The following is a 27,105-nucleotide window of genomic DNA, read 5'->3' on the forward strand; positions in this document are numbered from 1 at the left end:
GAAAATCAAATTACCTTCTGCACGGTATACAGAGAATCCTGTTTCACTTGGACATAAAACACTGTGTTTTAAAAACAGAATTCCTTTAAAGTAGGAGGCAATATTATAGGATTAACATGTATCTCGATCCTATGCATGTTAATGAACCAACGGCATGGATGAAAACACAACCAAAGCCTAAAAAGAAAAAAAAAAATAGCCCCTCAGAGACATATTTATGAACATGAATCTTTTGAATAAAGGAAAATATTGTTTGACAAACATAAGATAGTTATGTACAATAGTATGCATGTTAGTAATGTTTATTTGAAATGTTGAGTTCTAAAGTTCAGTGGGAAATATTACAAGTAATCTAATGTGTGTGTTGCTCTTTGACAGAGTGCGTAAGTGTGCATGAATGGAGAATTGAATGTTGGTGTAATATAGATATTAGTGCTGTATTTTTATTTGTTTTTTTAATTGTCTAAATAACTTAGTTACCAACTCTAGAACATATTTTTACTTTGTGTGCCAAAAAGGATTTTCAAATGCAGGAGGCTATTTGATCTGTGGCGGACGTAGTTGAAGACAGTCGCGTGATCACTATTTTTTTTACTTTTTTGTAAATATTTCTCTGGGAGTCCGTGTTGTATGTAAAATGTAATTTCTTCTTTTAGATGTAACTTTTGGTCTTGGTCCACACATGTCATTGGTTATTATTTTAGGATTGAGATTCATGGCAATCCTTTAATAACATACTGATCTGGACAAAAGCTGAGAGCATAAAATAAATAGTTGAAAAGATTTTAAAATACTTTTTATATTCTACTTTTGTATTAATTATCAATTATGTTTGATAGTATTTTTTTGACAAAACTATTTTATTGGACTTTTTTAAAAATTTCTAACAAATATGCAAATAAACTGCATTCTTCTAAATTGTACCTAGCGAATTTATGTAAAGTTTCAATTTTTGTTTTGTTTATTTTATGAAAATAAAAGACATTTACATCGTATTTTTATGTTATTATGATCTATAGATTTTAGTCTTGCTAACTTTAAAAACAATAAATATTTATCAGTAGTAGCAGCAATGGAAACTTAAGTTTTCAAAAAGTGCAAAGAATCGATTTTGGAATCGAAAATTAGGGTTATTTTTTTCCTATTCTGATACTCATTTCAATACCCCCCAAAGTTCCGATTTTTCTGGTTCCCGATTCCGATTAATCATCCCAACACTAGTATCTATGGAAGTTACATACAGCTGAGAAACACCCAGTAGCATGCACAGACTCAAGCAAAAAAACGTGAAAATAAACATCCATGTTTAAGTCAGTGTTATGAATTATATACTGAGTATTTCGTTTACTATTTTCATTATATTCACATTTCAGCTGATGTAACTTCAATCTAGTCTAAATAGGTCAAATAATATCTCTAAACAAATTTCAGCAAATGATTCATTATTTAACACTTTACATTAAAATAGGAAATTACTTTAAAAGAAAAAAATGCAGAAGTTGTATTCTTTGGCATATACAATTGAAGGAATAATTTTCAGTATAAAAAATTTCAGTAGCATTTTGCACTGTTATAAAATATGCATCATCAAATCTTTTGTGCTAATTTTTCAAATTCATTTTCTAAATTGTCTGTGGGAAATCACCAAGTATAACTGTTAAAGCCATTGCTTAGCAAATATGTCCAAACATCAATTAAACCATTGTAAGTATTTTCAATGGCTAAGCTAGTATCTATTGTGAATTACTTAATTCTTTTTCCAGTGCTTTCCTCCCATTTATGTCATTTTTCCAAAATTACAAAGAAATGTTAAATGTTCATTATTTGAATCTGATAATGTCACCATAAATAACTTTGACTAATAATTTTCCAAAACTTCTAACGGTTTTCAATGAAACTATTTCTGCAGTATTTTCTACATTTAACAATGGATGACATTTACTGCTACAGTTTCATCACAGCAAAGCTTTTAAACAATGCGAGACTTTGTTACTTTGTTTTGGGGTAAACTGCCATATCAGTTGGTTTTGATGGGACCATCCCAATATTTTTCCTGATTCCGATACAATTACTGATTCAGATTCCAATAACAAAAGCACCCGAAAGAATACAGTCACAGCATGAACACAATCACCTGCAGAAATATAGACCCCCTACGGAAATAGTTAATTAAATGGCATCGATTTGAGTTTGTTCATATAGAATAGATAGATAAATGATGTATAGACTTTAATTTTATTGGTAACTTAAAAGCAATGAATATATATCATTTTATCAGCAAATGAAAAATAAGTTTGTTTGTTTTATTTTTGTTTTTTTTTTCTGATTCCAATACCTCCAAAAATTTCAATTTTTCTGATTTCAATTTATTATTCTAACACCGGTTTTGACAATTAATTGATTTTTTTGAAGTTTGAAAAGATGTTTTACAACTTCTTATTTTGCTATCATCTTTTTACCTAAAGAATCTCTCTTCCTGATGTACATCAATAATCTCCCAAAACACATACTTAAATCATTCGTCTATGCTGATGACACGACCATCTACGGCAACACATCAAAGGCCGTAAATGACAAAGTTCTCTCTGATTCTCTCTCCTCTGATCTTGAGCGCATGGTACAGTGGGGGAAGAGGTGGCTGGTCACTTTTAATGCATCTAAAACCAAGCTCCTATCTTTACATCATCAACACTTTGATCCCCATCTGGCATCAATTGAAATGGATGGCTCTCGTCTTGGGGAGGCTCCATGTTTTGACAAGCTTCTGGGTTTGACCTTTACTCCTGATCTGAAATGGAAGACATACATCAAGTCTGTTGCCAAGGTCGCTGGGAAAATGGTGGGATCCTTCTACCACTCCAGAAGATATCTCACTACTGATGCAATTCTCTATCTCTATAAAAGCCAAGTACGTCCAAGGATGGAGTACTGCTGCCACATCTGGGCTGGAACTGCTAAAAACAGCCTATCCTGCCTTGACAGAGTACAAAATAGACTACGTGGCTTAGTGAGGGATGCCCTTTTCTCTTCCCTGCAACCTCTCTCCCACAGAAGAGACGTTGCGAGCCTGTCTTTTGTTTTATCTTCATTTCCATGGCAAGTGCTCATCTGAGCCCCAATCTCTGGTCCCCCCCTCGCCAATTTTTCATGATAAACACCCGTCTAGCTGAAACCACTGTCATTAATTTTCCCCACTCTTTATCTGTGCCTAAATCTAAACATGGATTCCATTTCTTCTTTCTTAGAAGTGCATGCCTGTGGAACTCTGTTCCGCTTGCCTGTTTCCCACCTGACTGCAACTTGGATGTCTTCAAGTCCAACATAAACAAATTCCTGATTCTTAAGTAAAACACTCTATCAAATCTCCAATACTAATGATTACTATGATACTATCTCATTGATTACTGTACACGCAATAATCCTTATCCCGAGTGGCTTCCGAGCCTTGATATGTGGTGACCACCATGTAAAAAAAAAAAAGAAGAAGAATCAAATAATAGTTCAGAAAAAACTTCAGTAATCTCATTACTCCAAATATTTTAAAGGTAGACGTAATTAAGATTCATATGCCAGGTCACTAAAGTTTATTATAAACAGTGTTAATTTTTAAAAAAGGATTGATTAGTTATGTTGTCACATACAATTGCAATTATTTGAAACTTGTTTGATTAGATCAACAATATAGGAAAGTTTTTGATATAAAAAATAGCCTCTACCTTGTGAATTGGAATCAGTGTGAGTAAAAATTTTGATCAAGTTCAACAAGACACACATGAAGGTTGACTCATTTAAAACATGCTAAGAATAACATCTACGATAAGAAAAATAGTCCAAATAATCCAACTAATACACAAAATATTAAAGTCTTAATTTTAAGCTGACAATCTTTTCACGCTGAGCAACTTGAAGTTCATGAAATCTGTTATATAAAAACCTAGATTTTACAAATATTCAAATGTCCTTAAAAAATATTATACACAATTTTTTCTAATGTTCTTTTTTAAATATTTTTGTTCTGATTAATTTGTAATTGCTTTATTGATTTGTGATCAGTGCTAAAATATTCATGCTCAATTTGTTTGAAAGAGAAAAAAAAAAAAACTGTATGCATGGTAAGATTCACATTTTAAATATTCAAAATTTGTTATCAAAAACAGTGAAATACCTAAAACAAAAACTAATTGAATTAATGACTGATTGCCATATTTATAGCATTTAACTGTTGACATATTTATAGCATGTAACTGTTGACCTAAAAAATCCTGTCAATCAATATTGTGCCAAAAATTTTCAGAACTGATAATTTCTTTTCTTTTTTTAGAAACTGCTAACTCATCACTTTGCACATATTAGACAGAAACAGGGTTTTTATTTGTTGTTCTTGGTTTTACTTGAAGACATGGTATTAATCGTGATGGCATTGGGATTTATTTATATTTTTGCATGCTTCCTGTGATATACCAAGATGAAAAATGCCATTTGGTTTGTCAGTGATGTTGTCGCTCTGTATTGCCTTAAATGATCGTTTTCATTCTGATTATGAAGAAGATGAGAAACGTAAACCTGATTTTGATCATTATACAAGGTGCCTTCAGTAAGTTTTCAGATTTTTTTCATATGGGCACTTTTATTGATAGTACACACTGAAACTCTAGTCCCTTTGAAAGTAATCTCCTCCAGATGCAATGCACTTGTTGTACTATTCCAACAACTTCTGGAAGGCTTCATGGAAGTCCTCTTGTGTGAGTGTCCCTCGTCACAACCTCTTTCATTTCCTCAATTGTTTCATAATGACAGTGTCTAAGGTTTCCCTTGAGTTTAAAGAATAACCAAAAGTCACAGGGATTAAGATCTGAACTAAGAGAGGGTGAGGAACTGTCTTGATGCTTTCTTTCTGATCTTCTCTGAGCACCCTTGAAACAAACTTTGCATAAATCTTCCACATCTTTAGTTCCTCACAAATTATTGTGTGTATAGTTTCCTCACTGACATCAAACGACGGTCCTTATCCATGAAATTCTTTATTTGGCCGATCAACTCTGGTGTTCTGACTTCCTTACTCTTCCTACAGTTTACACCATTCCACAGACTCCCTGCTTTCTTTAAATCTCTTATTCCACTCAAAAACTGATGGTCGATTCATGCAAGATGATTCAAAAGCAATCTGAAACATTCCATATGTTTTGTGGCACTTCTTCCACACAGAACTTACATATCATTCTTCTAAAGTGTCGTCATGTCCAGATTGCATTTTTGAAATTCACCAGCTGTGACAATCCGGTTTTAGTAAGGTGTATTCCAATTCCTGCTGTAGCTGTTCATTTGAACCTGAAATCATAAAAATTGGTCAGTCATCTCATCACAATGTATAGCAATAACATACGGAATTTTCAAGAGTCTACAGCAATTTTAAATGCCTGTACAAAAGAAAATCTGGTAACTTATTTAAGGCACCATGTAATTGCCATGATAACCTGCTATGCAGTACTTTCTTTTTCCATGATAAAAATTCCAAGTTTGATCTTAGGAATAAATTTAATATTTCTGCATACGTTACTTTTCTTGATTCTAAATAGAATCAAGAAAAGTAACATATAGAAACCCTTATCCCTGAGTGGCTTCCGGGCCTTGATAAGTGGTGATCACTGTGTAAAAAAAAAATTAAATTTTGATTGACTTTATGTGAGAAATTTCAAATTTCTTAATGGCAGTATTTGTTAATTTTTTGCTAATTAAAATAAATTATTGTGCATAAGTGATTCTTCTTTTACCTTAAATTAATTAATGAGTTGAAATTAAAAATTTCTTTAGAAAATGTCTTTTATCCAATTTGATCAGCTGCTTTTCTTAGAATGTTGGCTGATTGAATGAAAAATCTCCCCACCCTATGCCAGTCAAAAGGCATTAGTGACCAACAGGTTAAGGATCACCTTAGGGGATACGCTAAGCTAAAAATCTCATAATCTGAAGGCTGTCAGTTTAATCAGTGCATTTTAATTTCAGCTTTAAACACACGTAAAAATAAATTGTAATAGTATATTAAGTTGAGACTGAAGGCAGCAAAATGTTAAGTTTTTTTAATAATAGGAAATATATATATATATATATACATAATTTCTTCAAATCTAATATGTACTTTCACATCTATTTGCCTTCAGAACCAGTTAAGACCACTAAATTCAAACACTAATGTACCAATGTTGACCAAAAGGTCGCAGGTCATTTAGTCTATAATAAAGATTATGAATAGTTTTTAAAATTTTCATTATGCTAGAGTTAAAAGATTCAATTACATATAGAAACAAATTTAGTTTGTTGATTTAATTAGCTCTAAATAATAGTGTTGGGACGATTCCTAAATTTTTTCTGATTCCAGGAAAATGTTACTTTTGTTATGATTTTATCTGGTTTTTTTTTTTGTTTGTTTTTTTTTTATGGATATTTTTTTTGTTCCCGGAGTTTATATAATTATTAACAGGAAAATTGGTGAAAGTTAAAATGGAATCCGCGCTATTTTCAAGTTTAATTTTGTTTACAGGACTTAAAACATTCACAAAATTTCATTTTGTTTGTTTGTTTTGCTTTCATTTTGTTTGTTTGTTTGTTAAATCCGGCCAAAAAAAAAAAAAAAATAAAAATAACAAAAGAATACAAAATCAATAATACGAAAAGGGTATCGTAAACCTTTAATTAAACTTGAAAATAATATTTAAAAATAGCGCTGATTTTTGACTTTCACCAATTTTCCTGTTAATAATTACATAAACTCCGGCAACCCCCCCCCCCCCCCAAAAAAAAAAAAACAGATAAAATCATAATAACAAAAATCGGTGAAGCTTTTGAATGAAGATGGATATAAACAATATTTTTAAAATTAAACATATATAAACAAAATATTTTAGAAAATGATTTCTTAATTTTAAATAAAAATTGATTATAAAGAATTTTTTTTTTAAAATAATTATTGAAAAATATTGCAAAGTGTTTATATAGCTGGTTCTTTGGGATAATAGGGGCGCCTGAAACCTCTCTTCCAAAATGAAAAAAGTTTTAGTGTTTTTACTATTTGGGTTTGTATTACTGTACACATAGATTCAATAAAGTTGTCAAAACAAATATATAACAAATAAATGTTATCAAAGGTAAGATAAGTTACTTTTCTACCTAACTAGATATGTTTTTAGTGTTTTTATTTAATATAACATGTTTATTCAGCACTTTTTTTTTAAGTTTGAAACACAAGTAGTGGCTAGTTAACTTAGAAGGGCACATGGCAGAAATTCTTCAGGGTTTAAATGTATTTTAATGTTTTTATGGTGGTTGAAAAAGGTTTTTCAGCCATCATATTACTTCCTATTTACTTGCCTCCCCACGAGGGCAGAGTTAGACACAAGGTCGGTTTTTAATGTAAAAAACGAAATGGTGAAATGGCAAATTAAGCTAAAACTAAAAAAAAAAAAAATTTTTTTTAAATTCAAAGAATTAAAAAAAGACAAAAATTCAAAGAAATTTCGAAACTCATTAAGATAAATAAAGATTACCTTTAAAGTAGTTAATAAAATTTTTGTACATCACATTAAATATGTTATGAAAAGTTCTATCACGTTTTTATCATAAATTTTTGACAGCATTAATCTCTCTTCAAGCAAACAGTTCAACTTAAAAATGTAAGAGAATCATAATGAAAGAATTGTAAATCTAAGGTATTTTTTAACAATGCAATTCCAATTCCCCCCAAAATACACGATTCTTATGATTAACGATTCCAATTAATCGTCCACTACCACTACTATATAATATTGATGTAACCATTTCTGATAAATATTTTTAAGCAGCTAAATATTGAAAACAACTTTTATTTAAAAATTGAAAACTACTTATAATATTGTTGTGTAATTATTTAAATTATCATTTAGACTTTTAGTTGTTTTTTTAACTTTGTTCTAACATCCATATATAATATATATGGATTTCAACTCTATAATCAATGTAATTCATAACATGTATGAGTTGTGACATTATAAATGCTGTCCATGTGATGCAGATTAGAAGAGACCCACAGTGAAATGGGGAGCTATAATTACTGCATTGATTGTAAATTCATAGTATTTTGATAACTTTGTTGCATTTTATGTTCTTGAAGTTTTCCTTTGGGTAAAAATGCCATAGTAACATGTTAGAAACTTTATGGAAATGTGTAGTTCAAGGTCACAAAGAAGGACACTTTTTGGTTCTAGTAATAAATTTGTTTATTCTGAGATAAGATGGTTTTGTAGCTGAGATTAATATATATATATATATATATATATATATATATATATATATATATATTTAATGTGCATATTCACAAGTCCAGATTGTATTATTTTAGACGAAACTTATAATTTTACTATACCTTGGCAGAGAGAAATTTTAGCAGAAAGGCCAGTATGGTGACAATATTACGACTTTTTCGCCTCTGTATTGACTGAATAAATGAACTGGTTGACTTTGCATGCAATTTTATTGAAAATCCTTTTTCATGAAATAGAGGATAATGGGAACTGGATGTCACATTTTCACTCTCTTTGTTCAGCAAGGTTTATTGTGTCTTCCTTGCACAATAATTTATAGTTTGTATCTATCTCTTTCAGTTCTTCACTTGATATTCAGGGAATCCTAAGCATCTTGTCAGCTAGTCAACCTAAAAGAAGTCATTGTTGAGTGACGTGCATGAGCAATCACCTGGCTGGCCCCGATTACCTGCTCAATCTCTGTTGGCCATTGCTAAGTCCATGTGAAAATATATTCAGATTAATTCTTTGCAAATTATTCATAATCAGTTTTGAGACAAACAGTTGTCTAAATTTTTCTTCTGTATCGTTGGGTTCACTTTGTTAGAATGTGTTGTTAATTGCAAAGGTGTGCACAAATCACACCTCCATTACCACATTCTGGTCTTTAAATGATTTATGTGTGAAGGTGAAAGTAATTGTGTCTTATACTAAGTTGATATGTCTTAAATATGTTAGGTTCGCCATCATTAAGTTTAAATATGTGACATTATGTTGAAATGGGTTAATAATCAATTAATAATTGGAAGCGCAAAGGTAAATACAGAGAAAAATTTTAATTTCTTTGGTTAAAATAAAATAATGGTAAGATAAATAAAAAAATTTTTTCAAAGGTATTCAAATAATTTACATTTTGACAAAAAAAATATTAAAACCAAAAATGAAGAAAATTAAATTGTATTTTTCATTTGTCAATCACAAACCTAAAAGTCAAAATTTTTATTTTTATTCTTTCTTTAAATTTATTAAATAATATTAATTAAAAAATTAAAAAAAAAACAAACGCTTTCTTATCTAGGTATAAAAGCTTTCATTGTGAGTGACATAATCGTTAGTTGCTCACAAGCAGTAACATTAAACTTGGATATTTATAAAAAAAAAAAAAAATTATATTTCTTATTTATTTTTTAAACCCTATTATGAATTGTTTCAAAATTTATAGCATCAAGCATTTGCTTTTCTACAACAAATAAGCAAACTTGTTTATGGTTTAAGGGTAACTATTTTTGAAAAAGATTTTGTTTAATTCCATGACATTTAAGTATATATACAGAGTTGTAGCAAAATGCTTAACAAAAAGCAAATGTAATAGGCAATACAAGCAAAATTTGCATATGCATAGATCTGACAGTTTATTGTGAAACATATACTATATTATTTTTCATTGTAATTACCACCGGCAGAGACAACCATCTTAAGGTGGGTGCAGAATGAGTCATACTTTGACAACCATGTCCTTGTCTATAGAGGCGAATGTCTGTACAATGACAGTCTTTAGAGACTCCCTCTGTTTTAGTTGTGCTTGATGATCTTGGCCTCAACCACTCCCAAAAAGTCAAGGGGTTACAGTTAAGTGAGAACGGCGTCCATGAGAAACATTGTTGAGCAGTTATGTCTGAGTTGTCTTGGCCTTGCATACAGGAATGGAGTCCTGTTGGAAATTTAGGGCGTTCAGCAGTGATTTCATCCTTCTATCTATTTTTATTTTATTTTATTTTTTTTTTTTTTGCAAATACTTTCAACTGATTTTCTTCAGTTATTTTCAGGCAGTTTTTGATTACTGTTTTGTTTAAAATCTGAATGCTTTTATATGCTTCAGTTCAAATTACATTTAAATTACTTAAAATAGGTAAGCGTCTTGTGTGTAATAAATAAATAAATAAATAAATGTTTTTAACGTGTTAAGAACGTGGCTAAAATAAATGTACAAAGGTTTACAAGTGTGATTTACAAAATGGTATGGAAGTTATAGTTTTTTTAAAAATGTTTTATTTAATTAATTTATAAATTTAAATTAAAACATATATAGATATACATATGTAACTATATGTGCACATATACACACGCACACACACACGCACACACACACACACACATATATATATATTGGATGGTTACGTACCCAGGCACTTTAAAATGTTATTACTGTTTTCAAAATGTACATTGTTAATATTTGGCTGTTTAGTTCTTGTATACTGTGCTTCCAGTATTTTCAGTCCTTTTATGTTTGGGTCCATATGAATGATTTTCGTGTTTTCAACTAGGATTTTTCTAAATTGGGAATGTGGGCAGCCATGTTGTTTTAGGTGTTGGCAAATCAAGCTTGTATCTGAAAGATGTAGGGTTAATCGTCTGGACAATGTGTTGGTCGTGTGTCCAATGTAGCTATTGATGTTGGAGATGCATTCTCCCAAAGGGCATTTAAATTGATAGACAACATTGGTTTCATCGACTGATTTTCTTGTCCAGGAAGTGTTGTTTTTAATTATAAGGTTAGCAGTTGTTAATTTCTTGTAGTAGATTATAAATCTGATCTTATTATTATTGACTGGGGAGATATATCGATATATTATATTCCTTAGTACCTTTTCGTCTGATTTAAAGTTGTAGTGTAGCTGGTTGTGATAGAATAAATTAATGGGGTGGGGATTGTTAACTTGGTTATTATTAGTTTGGTCTAGGTTCTTAACTGTTAGTTTAATTTGTTTATCAACTAAAAAATTGGGGAATTGGTTATTACTTAAAACCTGTTTTATATGTTATTATTTGAGGAGATCAGTTTGACTCGATTAATTAAGTTTTTTTATAATTGTGGTTTTAACATTCACTTTTGAAGTTAAAGATACAGAAATTGGTTGCAATAGTCTTTTTATACAGAGAAGTGATGAATTCATCTTTGTTGGAGTCTATGAGAACGTCAAGAAATGGAATACTATTGTTATTACTGTCAGCAAGAATAAAAATAACATGAATAAACGGTTTTTTAATAGTATTAAATATTTTATTCTCCGGGTTGGACATGTAAAAGTTGCTAGCATATCTGTGACACAATAAAAGAATGCTATGGAAAGTAAAGGCCCCAAGATTAAAGTGTTGATCAGTCTGTGGTAAGGGAATCAGTGCAACTCCATTTTCTGTGGTACATGCAGGCATTGGGTAGACAAGAAGTGCAGTGGAATTACTTGTAAGTTGAGAAAGGACAAGCAGCTGTGTGCAAGAAGTGTAAGATAACAGGGGCGAATGCAAAGTCAGATATGGAGAAAATATGTGTGGAAAGCAAAGTTATTGAGGTTGTTCAGAAATGTTATCTTGGTAATACCATTGCAGCACAGAATGGCGCAAAAGGTGCTAGTGTGATAGCAAGAATTAGAAATGGATGGAATAAGTTCAGCGCACTTTTATTATTACTAACTAGCAGTGTTACCGCTGTTGATCAAGGAAAGAGTCTATCTGGCATCTACATGCAGTGTAACGAGGCATGGAATTGAAACCTGGCCAGTGAGGGTTGAGGACATGTTACAAGGAGAGAAACGATATAAGAATACAATAGATATGAAAAAAAAAGTCTTAAAGGTAATCTTAGACTTTGCCTGCTTATGCTTTAGTCACTTTGGATAGCTTTCACCTGTTGATGCCCTCTCAGCTGCCGATTTGATTTCAGAGTAAAATGGTGGATCCACATTTCATCTTTTGTCACATATTATTGCAAAAACTCAATTTTTGTTGTTGTTGTTGTTGTTGTTGTTGTTGTTGTTGTGTTGAAATAGTTGCAAGCAACACTGAATCATCGATGGATTGTTTTTAATCAAGTGTGAACAAATGTGGTAACAACTGTGAATATGCAAAAATGCTGCTATTTCATGCCAACAAATTGGATAAAACTAGTTTGTAGCATTTTATTAACCAGGACAACTTTAAAATTTTACATGTGCATTCAGCATTATTTGTGTCTGTATGACCACATTTAAATTAAGCATACTATCTCTTGACAATTATTTCTGATGGAACAGAGTCTGATTAACAGATATCAAGCCATTGCACAGTATCAACAAATGTTTTATTAATACACAAAATTCAAATTCTTCCATTGTTTTAAACATTTGTAACTATACCATAACTTAAACAACAGTAATTTCTAAACTAATAATTTGCTATTTGAAGGTTAATACTTTATAAAAACATAATATGGATTTTTTTTGTAGTTATATATATAAGGTCTGGAACTTATTTAGTCATGTGCTAACATGAACTGATTCATGTCCAAATTTCTTTACAACCAGTTGGTCATAATCGATTTTTGTCGTAATTTGATGACAGAAACCTGTACAAGAAAATCAGGAAAAGAAACAATTAATGGACATAATATTTTCTTTTATAAATAAAGGATAAATAAACTTGTTTAAATATTTACTGCTTTACCCTTTTCTAGAAAAAGCCCGTTTCAGCTTAGTAATATGAAAGAATGTTTGAGTCATGTAATGTTAGAGGAATCCCAATTATATAGTAGGAAGTATGAAAGATCAGGAATGTTTCATTTCTTTTTCTCATGATTTGCTAGTTAATAACGGCCTGTAGACAATTAGTGAAGTAATTTCCGCTTTTGTAAATAGAGCTTTAAGGACATCTTAATAAAATGATGAAAAAAGGAATTATTTATGATACTCTGAATGCAGACATGAACAAAATAATGTTTTCATGGGAATCCATAATAGCTTTTTTTTCTGTACCTGCAATAGATCTTTGGGGGAGGGGGTTACTATATAAAACCAAAGAGGTATTGCAGCAATTTGATACAAAAGAATGTCAGTTAATGGTACAACATATCTTTGAAACGCAGCAACTCAAAAACAAACTTGATGACTTTATCTACCATTTGTTGTTATCAGTAAAATTGAGAATTAATCATTTCCATTTACTAAGTATGGAGTAAACAAAAATAAAATAAAAATTCAAAGCCATGTTTTTAGTTCAACTTGACATGAAACCAGCAGTAAGACTAATTGCATGATTCTTTTTGTTTTTAAGGTAGTAGGATCGTTTAGCAAAATAAGGCCAAAGCAAAAACTGAGGTCATCAGATCTAAATCTAGTTAACTTTAGAAAATTAAAATTCTTAAAATAATTTTTTTTTTCAATTGGAACTTTTAGAATTTCTCATCATCATAAATTTTATCATCTATTTTACATATTTATATGAATTGAAAGCCTTTTACAAATTGAATTCCAAACTCACCTATATTTAGTTTAGTATTTATTTACCCTTCTTTCTCTCAAATCAATCCTAATAATTTATGTTTTCCTTGGCTTTCCTTTGCTAAATGATTGCTACCTCAACTGTTCTACATCTATTAACTCAAACACTCATTCATTTATTCAATGTGACCAAACCAACAAAGGTTCTTATTCTATAATGTTCAAATTTAATCTTCCTCTGAGGTCAAAGCCTGTCTTTACAATTCACCTTACACATCATATCATTTTCAGTTTCTCTCCATGCAACACATATCTTCAACTCTCAATCGCCAGGTTTCACTTCTATACATTATCACACTGTACACACGTCTGATAGACTCTTCCTTTAGTTAACAGCTGTTATTCTCATCTAACAATTAATTTAAATAATGCTGATGAGCAAAATCTTGTCTGTTTTTACAGGGCTATCGTTTTTCTTTTAACTGTAGGCAACAGGATTCTCAATAATATGAACTTATATAGTTAAGAATTAAAATGTCTATATTGTATCTTAAGGAAATGAAAGAGCAGTCTGTTTTACACAATCAAAAACGAAACATTTCCACATCATTTTTAATCTGCTGTTTGTCTTTATTGAATGCTACATAAACAAAATGTAAAAAAATATCTTAAAAAAGAAGTTTGCATCATTTTTTAATCTCTGAAAGTAAGTTACAAAATGTAAATTAAAACTGTTTTTTACACGACTATATTTAAGGTTATTTTTATTAGATTTTAATCAGTTTTTTTACAATAATGCACTTTATGGATATTAGTTAGAAATAAAATTTTCAATATCCTTTTTTTCTTAAAAAAGCAAGTTTTTTTCTATATACACTGTAACTCTTATAAAGTTATCAAGTCAATTATCATTTGTGTTAACAAATAAGCATAACTGTTTAAGTTAGATTTTTAAATTTATTTAATTTAAGGACCAAATGATACTTTATTTAATTTAGCTTTCACAAAATTCTGTTTAAAAACTGAGTTAAAAAAATTTGACAAACTTGCAATTGGTTCTAAACTCCTTATTTTAAAAGTAAAAAAAAAAAAAAATTTGCAAAGTAGTCATTGTTTTACATTTACTTAGTTTCAAGTAAACAGAAATTAAATATTTATTTCCATTTCATTTTTGTTTTCTCTTAAAATAATTTTTCTTTGTATCCTCACAAACGAACCATAATATTCAACTTTTACCAATAAATGTTCCTTTTTTTTTCAGAAATGACAGTTTAATAGTTTCAAAATTGTTTTGTGTTTTTCTTTCAATGACCATGACAACTATTTTTAAAAATAAGTGGGACAAATAGTCATTTACATAAAAATTTTGGAGTCTTTTTTTTATGAAAAAAAAAAAAAAAAGGAATAGTTTTAAAAAATTAAAAACACTATATAACAACAACAATATGTAAAATCACAGAAAATGAAAATAATTATTTATGGACTTTTATTTTAAAAAAAAAATTTTTTTTTAGTTCAGTTCATATATATTAAAAAAAAATTTCTTTTTACAATTAGCAATTTTTTTCAGGAGGTATATACAGATCCTTTCTTGGAATAGAACCTACTTTCAGTTATTTACTTAGGAAAGCTTTACTTTTTAAAAATTCATTTTAAACTGCTTCCTTTTAATTTTAAATTATTATATTTATATTTAAATTTTTTGATTATATTTAAATTTTTTCATTATACATTATATATATATTTAAATTTTTTCATTATACATTATATATATATTTAAATTTTTTCATTATACATTATGTATATATTTACATTTTTGTGCAAAAAAAACCTGAAAATGAAAAGACGGTTAGGCAATGCTTGGTAGGTACAGCTAGTTTATGTAAATTTATTTCTTGAAAATCTATATTAATGTTTATCAATATCATTTTGAGAAAAGTCAAAGTTATTAAATATAAATATATTTTTTGGTTTGCATTTGCAAATTTGAAGCTAATTCTTTTTCTTACCTTCCCTAGGTTTCTCTTGGTGACTATTCTGAACCAATCGATTTCCGTCGGAAGGGATCGAGTGTCAAACAGCGTCAGTTACCAAGTGCTCCACCTTTGGAAGACGTGGATCCTTACAGTGAGCCTTATCAATCGAAACAAAGCTTGGATGCGATTGAAGGTTAGTAGAGAGAGATAAGCAATAAAAGAATTCATGTCTTATTTCTTTTCAGTTTTTGTACCCATCCACCTGAGCAAACAAATTATCTATGTTAATCTTTCTGAAAGTATATTGGGATCATTCTTTCATGAATTAGAGAAACTTTAAGGATTTTATATTTTTTTCATAATAAATTTGATGAGTTATGTTTGTTTACATTCTGGTTGCAATAAAAATTAATATTTTAATCTATTACTTAGCTGTAGAAGGTTAGTTAATTATGGTTGACAGAATTTTATGGGGGAGGGTCACATTTTATTACAAAGTGGATATCTCCTCAGTCTAGTCAAGTTACTAGATTTTATATTGATGATAGTTAAAATTGGGAATTAGAAGTGAAGAATCATCACGTGGGAGTCCAGATAGATAGGGGCATTTAAATCCCTAATATCCCCACTGATAATCGAGTCAAAAAACAACCAATAGTCAAAAGAAATGGATCCAATAAAAGAGTCTAATAAAGTACATTTAAGATTAAATTGTACAGCAAAGTCCCATACGAAGTGCAGGTATTTTTGCTTAGTCCTCTAAAAAGCCCTTATTCCTCTGATCAAATTTGATCTCAAGAGACCAACAACATCCATGGACATTTACCCATTAACTATATAGCTGTAGGGCTCTATAGTTGTCTCTCATCCGGGCATCACCTTTGTCTTTATAGCAGTTGATGATGTAGCACTCCTGCCTCGGCATTGCTATTCTGTTCGGTGTCTACACTGACGACCAACCGCAGTGCCCAAATATACAGAGATGTATATATGCAGATGACCTATGCATCGCCACCCAGACGGATAGTTTTGACATCATGGAGGAGGGGCTCTCTGGTACCCTGACCGCTCTCTCTGGGTGCTGCAAAGGGTGGTGCTTGGGTGCTAGCCCAGGCGGGGCCCGGGTTTGCGCCTTTCATCTTAATAATCACCAAGCAGATCGGAGACTAAGAGTCATGTGGAATGACAACATGCTTACACATGAACCTTTCCTAGTCTACTTGGGGGTAACTCTGAACAGAACAATCTCTTTTAGAAAACACATTACCAAATTGAAAGGCAAGCTGTCATCACGAAACAGCCTTCTCAGTAAGCTTGCCACCAGCAATTGGGGTGCTGACCCCAAAACACTGAGGCAAACAGCTCTCGCACTGTGCCATTCCACAGCGGAGTATTGTGCCCCAGTATGGGCAAGATCATGCTATGCCCATAAAATAAAATAAAATGCCATAACTGGTGCCCTACGACCAACTCCCTTGCCAGCTCTATACTGCCTAACTGGTATTCCACCACCACATATCAGGCGAGAAGTCATCACCAGAATGGAACGGTACAAACAGCTTAACGACCACAGGCACTCACTGTTTGGCCACCAATCAGTGAGACAAAGACTAAAATCTCGCAGTAGCTTCATCAATATAGAGGAAATCGATCCCAGGCAAGCTACCTCCTATAGGATGGAACGATGGCGAGACTATAACAGCAGGAATAAAAATGAAGCCCTACCAGACACAAAAGAAACACTCCCCCAGGGTTCAAACCTTGGTAGAAAAAACTGGGTGACTCTAAATAGAGCCAGAGCCAAAGAAGGCAAAACAAAAGACAATCTCCACAAGTGGGGCCTAGACACCTCACCTTTATGTTCATGTGGAGAGGTACAAACGATGCACCACCTTAAGGAAAACTGCTGATTGGGTCCTCATTGCTCAAACCAAGACCTTAAGGAGGCAAACAGCACCGCCATGCGATGGGTTAATTTCTATTGCGATAAGATATGATGATGATTGCTATTCTTCAATGTTCCAAAAAAAATTTCTGTTTCAATATGATTTAGCTATAACACCAGCAGTGCCATAAATTTAGGAGTGTGTGTGTGTGTGTAAACTAATGCTTTGGGGAAATATATGACCCCATTGGCATTGGTTATTTAGAAGGAAAATAGACAACTAATCTTACAGAAAGAAAATTTCAAAATAACAGCAGTCTTTCTCTGCTTTTATACCATTATTGTTTCTGTTCATTTTGAATCTATTTTTGCAATTGTTCTATTAATAGAAGTGCAATTGTAGATGGCCTAACTTACTTTACTATAAACCACTTGTCAAGTAGTGTCCATTGTTTCTGCCAAGATGGGCAGAGGACAATAATTTTTCACAAGAGAGCTCTTCTTTCAGTATTATAAATGCTGTTTATTTCATAGGAATTGATCATTTGTTGATTGAATGCATTATTTTTATTATTACCATAACATAAATATGAAATTGTGATAAGAAAAATTTCATTAAAATAAATTTATAGGATTCAGTTCTAATAAAAATTATTGAAGAGATATTTTTGTAGTATTATTATGCATTATAGCATTTTTTAGAAGAGTTCAGTAGAGATAATTTATATTTTAACATAAATTTGTAAAAGCAAGTTTTTTGATGTTTATGTCAAGAATAAGAAATTAAGAGAATCATATTTCTATTTATTTTAATCTGTCTATTAATTCCTATTGTAATATTATGTTAACAATATTTTTCAATATTTTATTGCAGCCTTAAAGAGACAACAAAGTATGCCAAATGAACCAGAAAACTTTGATTATGAACTTGCTAAACCTGTGTTTGATTTGGTCGATACAAGTGGGACCACCTCAGGAAACCAAACGGATTATTCAGAGGGCAATATACATGATGGAACAACTGTTGAAAATAGTCCGGCACATGGTCATCGGGTTTGCAATACTCCTTCAAAACTCACTACAGAAGGGTCACCTGGATGCATGAGAGGACAAATTGTTTCACTTCCCAAACTTACTGATACTTCACCTTGCAGTAGTCGTGATTTTTCCTCTGGCGGAAATGCACCCTTGTTATCTTCATTGCAGGTAAATTGATTGAATCAAACCTTTGTTGTTGCTGGTGTTGCTTTCAGAAAGCACAGTTTCAATTCCATTCTCTATCCTCCACCCCTACACAATCTTTTATACAATTAAATCATTTTTTTTTCAACATTTTCCACTTCAAATCTAAAAACATAATTTTCATAAATTCTTTCATCTTGTTTCTCACTTTCAAATTAAAATAAATTCACTATTTTTGTATTTTTTTTTTTTTTTGTTCTTCGTCCCTAATGAACAAAATATTACAATTGAATAGTTGCATCAACTATCAAATATTATTTTCCATTTTTCAATTCTTTCCAGTTAATATTTATCCTTCTTAAAAACAAATCTAATATAAGGTTTTACAGTTCTGAATATTTTAGATAAGGTATGGATGTTTGTATTATTTGTATACTCTTCATCTAGAAGTCAATTTCTACATTATAATTAAAAAGGCAGTCTTCAAATAATTGAAAAGTCCTTACAAATGTAATGTTATCTTGTGGTAAATGAAAATTAATCATAATGGAAGTAATAATAATTAAATCAAGCAAATCTAAATATTGAACAAAATCTCATTACCCCTTGAGAAAGTATGCAAAAATATGGAAACACGACTTTGACAGTTCATATAAGATTCATTTCAAAAGTTAACACATCGAATCTTTTTGATATGATTCATATCACATTTGAAATAAAGATAAATATTTCTTTTTTGTAGTAAACCAATACCAACAAAAATATCAGATTTGGACTATGCAAAATCGTTAATTTGATAATAGATAATAAGTTGTGAAAGACAACATAAAACCCTATGTGTATTCGGTCATAATTATGAGTGGCTCTTTTTGTTTAAGATCAGACTATCTACATGTGCATAGCAATACACAATATTGCACAAACCAAATTTGACAGATAAACACCAATATTAAAAAATAAATTGCCTGTTATCTAAAATAGTAACCTAAGTATCCTAGAAAAAAACTAAAACAAGAGAAAAAGTTGCACATTTTATAAAGAGAATATATTTTTTTTACATTTAAATTTTGTCAAAGTAGATGAGATATTGCAAGTTGAAATTGAAGGGAATTTCACTATATTTACCCGTTTTCACAAAGGCTGGTTTGTAATACCTACTAATATTTAAAATTTTTCTTAGGTTCTGTTTAAAAGAATCGATTTTATATCGTTTATTTCAATCTCATTTCTTATACTCTTTCACTAAACCACTTCTATTTCTATAATTGTTTCAGTGAATTTGAATTTTTAATTTGAAAATGTTTGTAACAATTAAAATATTCTAGAATATTTCTCTGCATTTATATTTTGTATCCTTAAACTAATGTTAATGGTTTATTAGATGTAAAGTTCTTTTCTGTTAATGCATGGTTCTAAAATAAATGAATCTTATTTGCCTAGGAAACTACTTCACGTTGGACAATGTGGAAACTGATTCTCTTCAGAAATTCAAAGTTATTTCCCTTAGTACCATTTTCAAATCATTGTTTGACTATTATGTCTTGCTTTTATTTTAAGTTTGCGTTAAATTAAACAGAATGGTCTCATCAGTTAAAACGTATTTCTTTCTAGATATGCTTAAAAATGTGTATATAGGTTAAAAAATAGAAAATAAATGAGACAATATTATTTTTTATCAAATCATTCAATGAACTCATCCCATTATCATTATTAAAATATTATATTTTCTTTTTTAATTTCTAATACTCTTTCTTTTACTCTTGTTAATATTTATGCTTTTTTGTGCTTCTTAAACATTATTGTTAGTATTATTATTATTAATAATGATGATAATATTATTATTAATTGTTACTATTAATGTTATTTACAAAGGAAACTTAATGCTTAAAATAGTTTATTAATAGTTTAGATTTTTTGTTCCAATATACAAAACTTTGTTTTTTTGTATCAAATTTCAATTTCCATATATCTTCTCATTTTGATAAACTATCAAGATCTTTTTGTACCGGTCCAACTAGCAATTTAACCATCATAAAATAATTCTGCTATTGATCTTATGCTATCAAATACAATATCTCCTAAAATGACTGCAGAAATTCCCCTCTGGATCAAAATATCATAGGTTTGCAACAACAGATGCCACATAAAAACTCATTACATCTAGCCTAATTAGTTACTATCTTATGTAGCTTTCGAACACCATCTTAAACAAATTCAGTCATGATATTAAATTGCTACATTGCATCCGACAAGCAACACCATCACAATCGCAACATCTTTAGAGGAAGGAGTCCCTATTTTTCTCTCTAAATATTTAGTTTTACCACTGCTCCCTGTTTACACCAGGACCAATTCTACTTATTCCACAGATACTGTGATTACACCTATCGTAACTGGTTCATTGATACATAGACATAACATAATCTTTTCAAAATCCAATTCATACATAATAAAGTCTCCCATTCATACTGATTGGCAGCGCTCTGATAATTCTCATATTCCTGATTACAGTAATTCGCTTTATAAACAAACGCTACCAATATTAAAAAATGGTGTTACTAAGAGACATATTTTTGTGCTATGATTCAAGTTCATTTAATGCATAGGTAAGATCATTAAACAAACTTAATATAACCCATTTACTTGCTTTCTGTTACAAAATTTAAAATATGATATCTAATATAAAATTCTAATTCACCTTTTCATAAACACAAAAAAATAAACGATGCCGACTTCTTTGTCAACGAGGCCTTCATCAAAACATCAACAAATCTGAGTTTTTTTACCATGAGACACACTGCATGTACATTGGTGATGTTTAAAAACTATGCATTATGTATGTATTTATATATTGAAGAGTTTACCTCACAGATATATGCGACTTTTATATTGAGATATTTTTCTAAACGCATAAACAAAAACATTGTTGACATTTACGATGACACCAACTACACCTTCGTCAAAACATCAACAAATCTGAGTTCTTTTACCATAAACACACTACGCATTTCATATGTATTTATATATTAAAGACTTTAGCTCCCAAACATGTTTTCTAAAAACATACAAAAAACAACGATGACGTCTTCATCATGACTAAATTGAAAAGGCTGGCTCCCAAATATTTGTGTTTTTTGTGTGCCAAAAGAAAAATACGGAAATTTATTAAACGTTATAAAATGAACTTATTTTTTTACCAACAATTTTATTTATGCTACATATTTCTTTTAATAAAATTCAGTGATTTTTTTTTTTTTTTTATCGGAACAAATCATGAGAAAATGTACTGTATGGTACATTCATTTTGTCTACGAGTGCCAGTGCCCACTATTATACTGGGCTGGCAGTGGTTCCCACTAACAACAATAGTTTAATTGATTTTTTTTTTGTACAGGTGGGGTAGGAGGCATACTTCCACCGTGCAATGCTGGTACACGGATCCTGCTAGTTTTATAATAATTATAAAATAACGAATGTCTCAATACTTTAAGGAACATCCAGTGTGTATTAAGTGATTCAGAGTAATTGTTTTACTCTCATTATCCTGACAATATTATTTTTAAAATATCAATGTTTTTTCATTTGTATCAGTAAATGCTAATGAAAGAGACCGTCAAATCCTTTGCTTAGTCTAAGTACAAAATATCTGCATTATCTCCCTTTGAAAAATATTTATTTATTAAGATGGCTGAAAAAACATGCCTATGTTTCTTAAAAGAGGCTTATCATCATTTTTTTTTTTTAGTTTATGTCTAAATTTTGACTGTGCTTGTAAGATAAAAGACAAAAATTAATCTCTAAAAGGAAAAAAATGTATAAATGTTTAAAAATTACAGTAACAAATGTTAAAAAAAAACAACAAAAATTCATTCAAATTTCAAGTCCGAATAAATCAGCTTCAAAGATCTCTGGAAAAAATAGTTATCAGTATTCTGAAACTATTTCAACAATAATTAGTAAATGAAAATCTTAAGATATTGAATTAAAGAAAATGTATATACTATTTTTAAACTAAAAAATGCATAATCATCCAAATAATAAAGAAACTTAGATTAAACGATCATCTTCATGTAAACACAAATATGCCCACTGATTTTCACAGACGTACAAATCATACGAATCACAATAATTTTGTTTAATTAATTTAATTTTGTTGTAATAAAAAAGGAAATGCTTATTTAATTAAAATATTTTTCAATATACACGAGTAAGAATTTATTTTTAAAGTTTCATATTTAACTTGGTATAAGTAATGATTTAAAATTATTGATGACATCTGTTTACCAATTCTTTTTTTTTAGAATTTGGAATAAAACATTAAAATGTTAAAAACTTTTATTTTTACAATTACATTACTTGATTTATTCTTAAATTTTATTATTCATTAAAACAATAAGCTGAAACAGGTTTTTATGAATGAGTAAATAGAATTTAAATTTGAAAGAAAATTATTATTTACTAATTTATAAACTTACTTTTTATTTTTTCGCTGTTCTGTCTACCCATACTTTTTTAAATTAATCGTTAGTAAAAATTATATTATTTTTTAAATTATTTTTTTCTTAGTGGCCCAGGACCTCAATTTGAAACAAAATTTTATTTTCAAGATTATAAAAAAATCTTCTTATGCTGATGTTTACATATTCATACGTACAAAGTAAATATTATATTATATTTGGAATATTCCTGAAAACTGTTATCATCAAGATCACATGAAATATTTTTTGCAATTATTGTTTTGGTGACTATATTAAATAAACAAATCTTAATTTAATGATCATATCGTTAGTTTGAGAAATTAATGTTTCTTTAAGTAATATTGATTTCATTAATATGGGCTTCAGGAGCTTTTTTTTCTATAATATTCCTAAAATATTAAAAAATATATATTGTTCACATCTATAATGCTTTATTTTCACAAAAAAAGCAAAAATAAATTCATGCATTTCTTTAAAAATTACTTTAAATTATAACTTTAGTAAAGGTGTTTTTGTTTACACAAAATAATACATTTTTTCACTAAGATTTGAAAATAATAAGTTCATTATATTCTATGAAAATTTCATTAAAATCTATTGATTTCCTGAATTTTGGTGAATTTTTAAATGAAGGGAGGGGGTCAAAATGTTCATACATTTTAGGGATCGACCATTCATTTTGCACATATATGGTTAACTTTCTATGTTGTTTCTACCATTTTTTTATACACTTAACTTCTCAAAACCCTTGAACATGTACTTACATGTAAAAGAAACAGGCTTTTTGTGTAATGAAATTACAGCTAATATATAATGATATATAAAAAACAATTCTTTTATATAGCTTGATTCTTATAATAATCAATTTCTAAAGCAAAATAAAGCTATATATTCAATATTTAAACCTTTAAACAGTTATTTCACAATTTGCAATAGAGTTATTTATATAATACAATAATATTGATTTTTCAAGACAGAATACCTCTAAATACTATCATTATGCAGAATTTCAATATGGTCATGTGTAGGGCTAGGATAACAGCATATTCTTTTAATTATTTTGACTCTCAAGTGTGTATCCATTGATCTCTTATATGCTTTTATCTAGAGTGATGTGGTTCTCTGTTGATTAACTGTGTTGGATATATACTAGAGAGTCAAAACAATAAAAAGAACATACTGTTGTCATCGTCTTAGTCATGTGTTATGCCATTAATTGATGCATGTTTTTGGAAATTATCAATCTATTTCAATTGATTTTGAAGTTTGCTACATTAATTCTGTCATAACCTGACTCTCACAAAATAGTGATACATAGAAGAAGTAAGAGTAGCTTTTATTCACATAAAAATCTCCTACAACCACCACCAACTTACACTGGGATTTATTCTCCATGGGATAATTATCTTAGCTAACACTGCCATGGTACTCTCCTATTCTGGAATAATCGAATATGATTGTTGAACACTATACAAAAAACAATTGAAATTAAAACAGGAAATGCTTAATAATCAAATCAACAAGTCTCTTTAGCACAGGGAATAATGTGTTGAAATTTGAACCCAGAGGTCATGCGTTTAAATCTCACTATGGATGAGTTTCATTCTTTTTATTACTGAAACATTGTAATTTTACTGTGAAATCATTCTGCATCTCAATTTTCTATAAAGAAATAACTTTGTAAATATGAAGAGAGAGAGAGAGTTGGATCATTTTTATTCATTCCTTTTTTAGATAATGAAAAAGTGAGTTAATATTTCAGGAATTGCAGCTAGTATACAAATTTCTGTGTTGCAGTCTCTTGAGATTTCTCCTTCACTGAGCAACAAGAGAAAAGATTAAATATAATATCAGAACTGTAGTCTAATTTTTAAAGGATGCATAAAAATAAACACGGATTTATATTTTTTTAAATATTCAGAGCAGACGATTTCTTTTAATTTTAAGTGTTTACATATTTGCTGAATGACAGGAACATAATAGTTGCTTCAGTCCAGAAGGATTCTGTTATTTTTTTCTCTTGAGTATTTCTCATGTTTCTTTTTCTTTGATATTTTTCTCTTTAGAAAAAGTTCTAATTTTCATCTTTTCCAATATTTGTAAAAATGCTATTCATTTTTCTTTCTAACACAGGCTGCAGATCGACAATACTCTTCAGAACCCGATAGTCATTCTCAATCGTCCACTTCATCCCATCCAAGCAGTCCAAGTGGAATGACTATAGAACCCCTTTCAGAATCTCCACCTATACGAGAGGTAACGATGGAATCTCAAACATATGAAGAACCCTGGGATTCTGAGATGCGTAAGAGGCAGCTAGAAGAGCGAGTGTCTGCGGCCGGCTTTCATTCAATGCCATCACCAACGTCGGGTGACTGTCGGTTAAAACCTTTACTTGGTGGTGGCAGCAATTATGAAGAACCATGGGATCTTGCCAGGCGTCAAAAGTTATTGCAAGAAAAATTCAGTCTGGCTGAGAAGAGTAATTCAATTGGTAGCTGCTCTGCAGATTCTGACTATCTTGAACCTCGATCAGTACGAAAACAAAGCACCGGGGGCATGTATGAAGAACCATGGGATTCTATGGCGAAACAGAAGCAGCTTGAAGAAAAACTTCAGGCTACACATATGAAAACTTCTCCAAAGCATCAAGCTGGCACTCCACCAGGAGGCAACAGGGTTTTTGGTGATGATGCAGGACAGGGAGGCAACTATGAAGTGCCATGGGACTCAGGAGAACGGGCCAAAGCAATTAATGATTTAATGACTGGTAAATAATTTGGTTTTGCATCTATGTTTTCATCATCTTTTCCTGTTTTTTTTTTTTAAATACTATTATAAATGTGTGTTTGTTTTTATTATTTCTGCTTTAATCTAAGACTTTTTACTTTTAATTTTTATCTGGAAAAAAAGAAAGTAACTTGAACAGTTTAGACTAGCTCATATGTAGGTCTGTAGGGGTTCATGTAAGCATCCTAATATGAGTTGTAGAATAACATGATGTGATGTATCCCTTATTTCAAGAATGCCAAATTATGATGCAATGCTGTCAAATAGTTTTAGAACTTATACGAAGTGTTCAGGATTTATTTGATATTTTTTGGAAAGGAAAAATATATCCTATCTTGGCCAATAATTAATGTATATGTAATGAAAGATCAAGGCTCACAAACTTTTAAAAAGTTTTATTCAGCATTAATTTGAAGTACAACATTAATTCTTGCTTAGGTTTTATAATCATTCCCAGGAGGAGTTCATTGTACTAAAGATGGAGGTGCAGGTTGTAGAAAGCATTTAATACAAGATTCACCCCCACCGACCTACTCATTCATAGAGGATAAAACCATCAAATGACCTGGCATTCTGTGAGTTTTTTGGTTCATCTTAATTATTCAAGCCCATCACCTAATGTTGACTTGGGGCCGTCTAGGTCCAACGACGAGTTAAAGTTATCCTTATTAATGGATTACCGGATTCCTGCATAGAGAATCTAGTCTTGAAACATTGCCATATTTTTATATGCTTCAGTTACTGAGTGTTTGAGGAGCAAGTATCAGTTTTAGATGTAGGGTGAAGCTGTTTTTGTGATATCAATTAGTCTTCAGAGTTAAATATAGAATAGGTTTCTTAAGGATAGTCAGATTCATTCGGAAGAGTATCTAAACTGGATGTATGCCGGGTTTGATCACCTAGCTTAATTGGGCTGATTCTGTAAGCTGAATACTCGCAATTCTTCATTGCAGTAGCCTCTTCAGAAGCATTACCAGTCAGGGCAAAATTTCTTAAGGAGACTGTTCACTGTCTTCCTTCCGCAGTTTCAATATTGGGAATTTATCTAAATTAGTTTTACTTCACTGACTCAAGAGTTGACCATGAGGGAGAGAAAAGCCACGAGGAGAGGCCTGTTGAACTTCATTGTTGGAATGAAAAAAAAAACATGTGGAGTAGTGTTTGTAGATGTACACAGTAGGCTCTTCATTGCATTCAGACCTGAACTAGACAATAGAAAAGTAAATGTATATATTTAGAAAAGGATGCAACCCATTCAGAATAATGGGC

The 27,105-nt window shown here is 30.3% G+C and overlaps 2 protein-coding genes across 2 annotated transcripts in view; one reads left to right on the forward strand and one right to left on the reverse strand.

Annotated features, from left to right (window-relative positions):
- LOC145276905 (uncharacterized) overlaps window positions 1-548 on the reverse strand; it is a 148,098-nt gene extending 147,550 nt beyond the window's left edge. The window contains exon 1 of the mRNA XM_080128365.1: window positions 15-548. The gene's annotated coding sequence lies outside the window, so the exon portion shown is untranslated. The remainder of the gene's footprint in view (window positions 1-14) is intronic.
- Window positions 1-27,105, forward strand: part of LOC145276904 (uncharacterized) — a 167,838-nt gene that overhangs the window by 127,647 nt on the left and 13,086 nt on the right. The window contains exons 2-4 of the mRNA XM_080128364.1: window positions 15,544-15,694; window positions 18,261-18,592; window positions 25,180-25,816. Of these exons, the coding sequence (XP_079984490.1) occupies window positions 15,544-15,694; window positions 18,261-18,592; window positions 25,180-25,816 (1,120 nt within the window). The remainder of the gene's footprint in view (window positions 1-15,543; window positions 15,695-18,260; window positions 18,593-25,179; window positions 25,817-27,105) is intronic.

This window comes from Euprymna scolopes, chromosome 5 (assembly GCF_053919585.1).
Source record: "Euprymna scolopes isolate OS-2025 chromosome 5, ASM5391958v1, whole genome shotgun sequence".
In the NCBI taxonomy this organism is placed as follows: Eukaryota; Metazoa; Mollusca; class Cephalopoda; order Sepiida; family Sepiolidae; genus Euprymna; species Euprymna scolopes.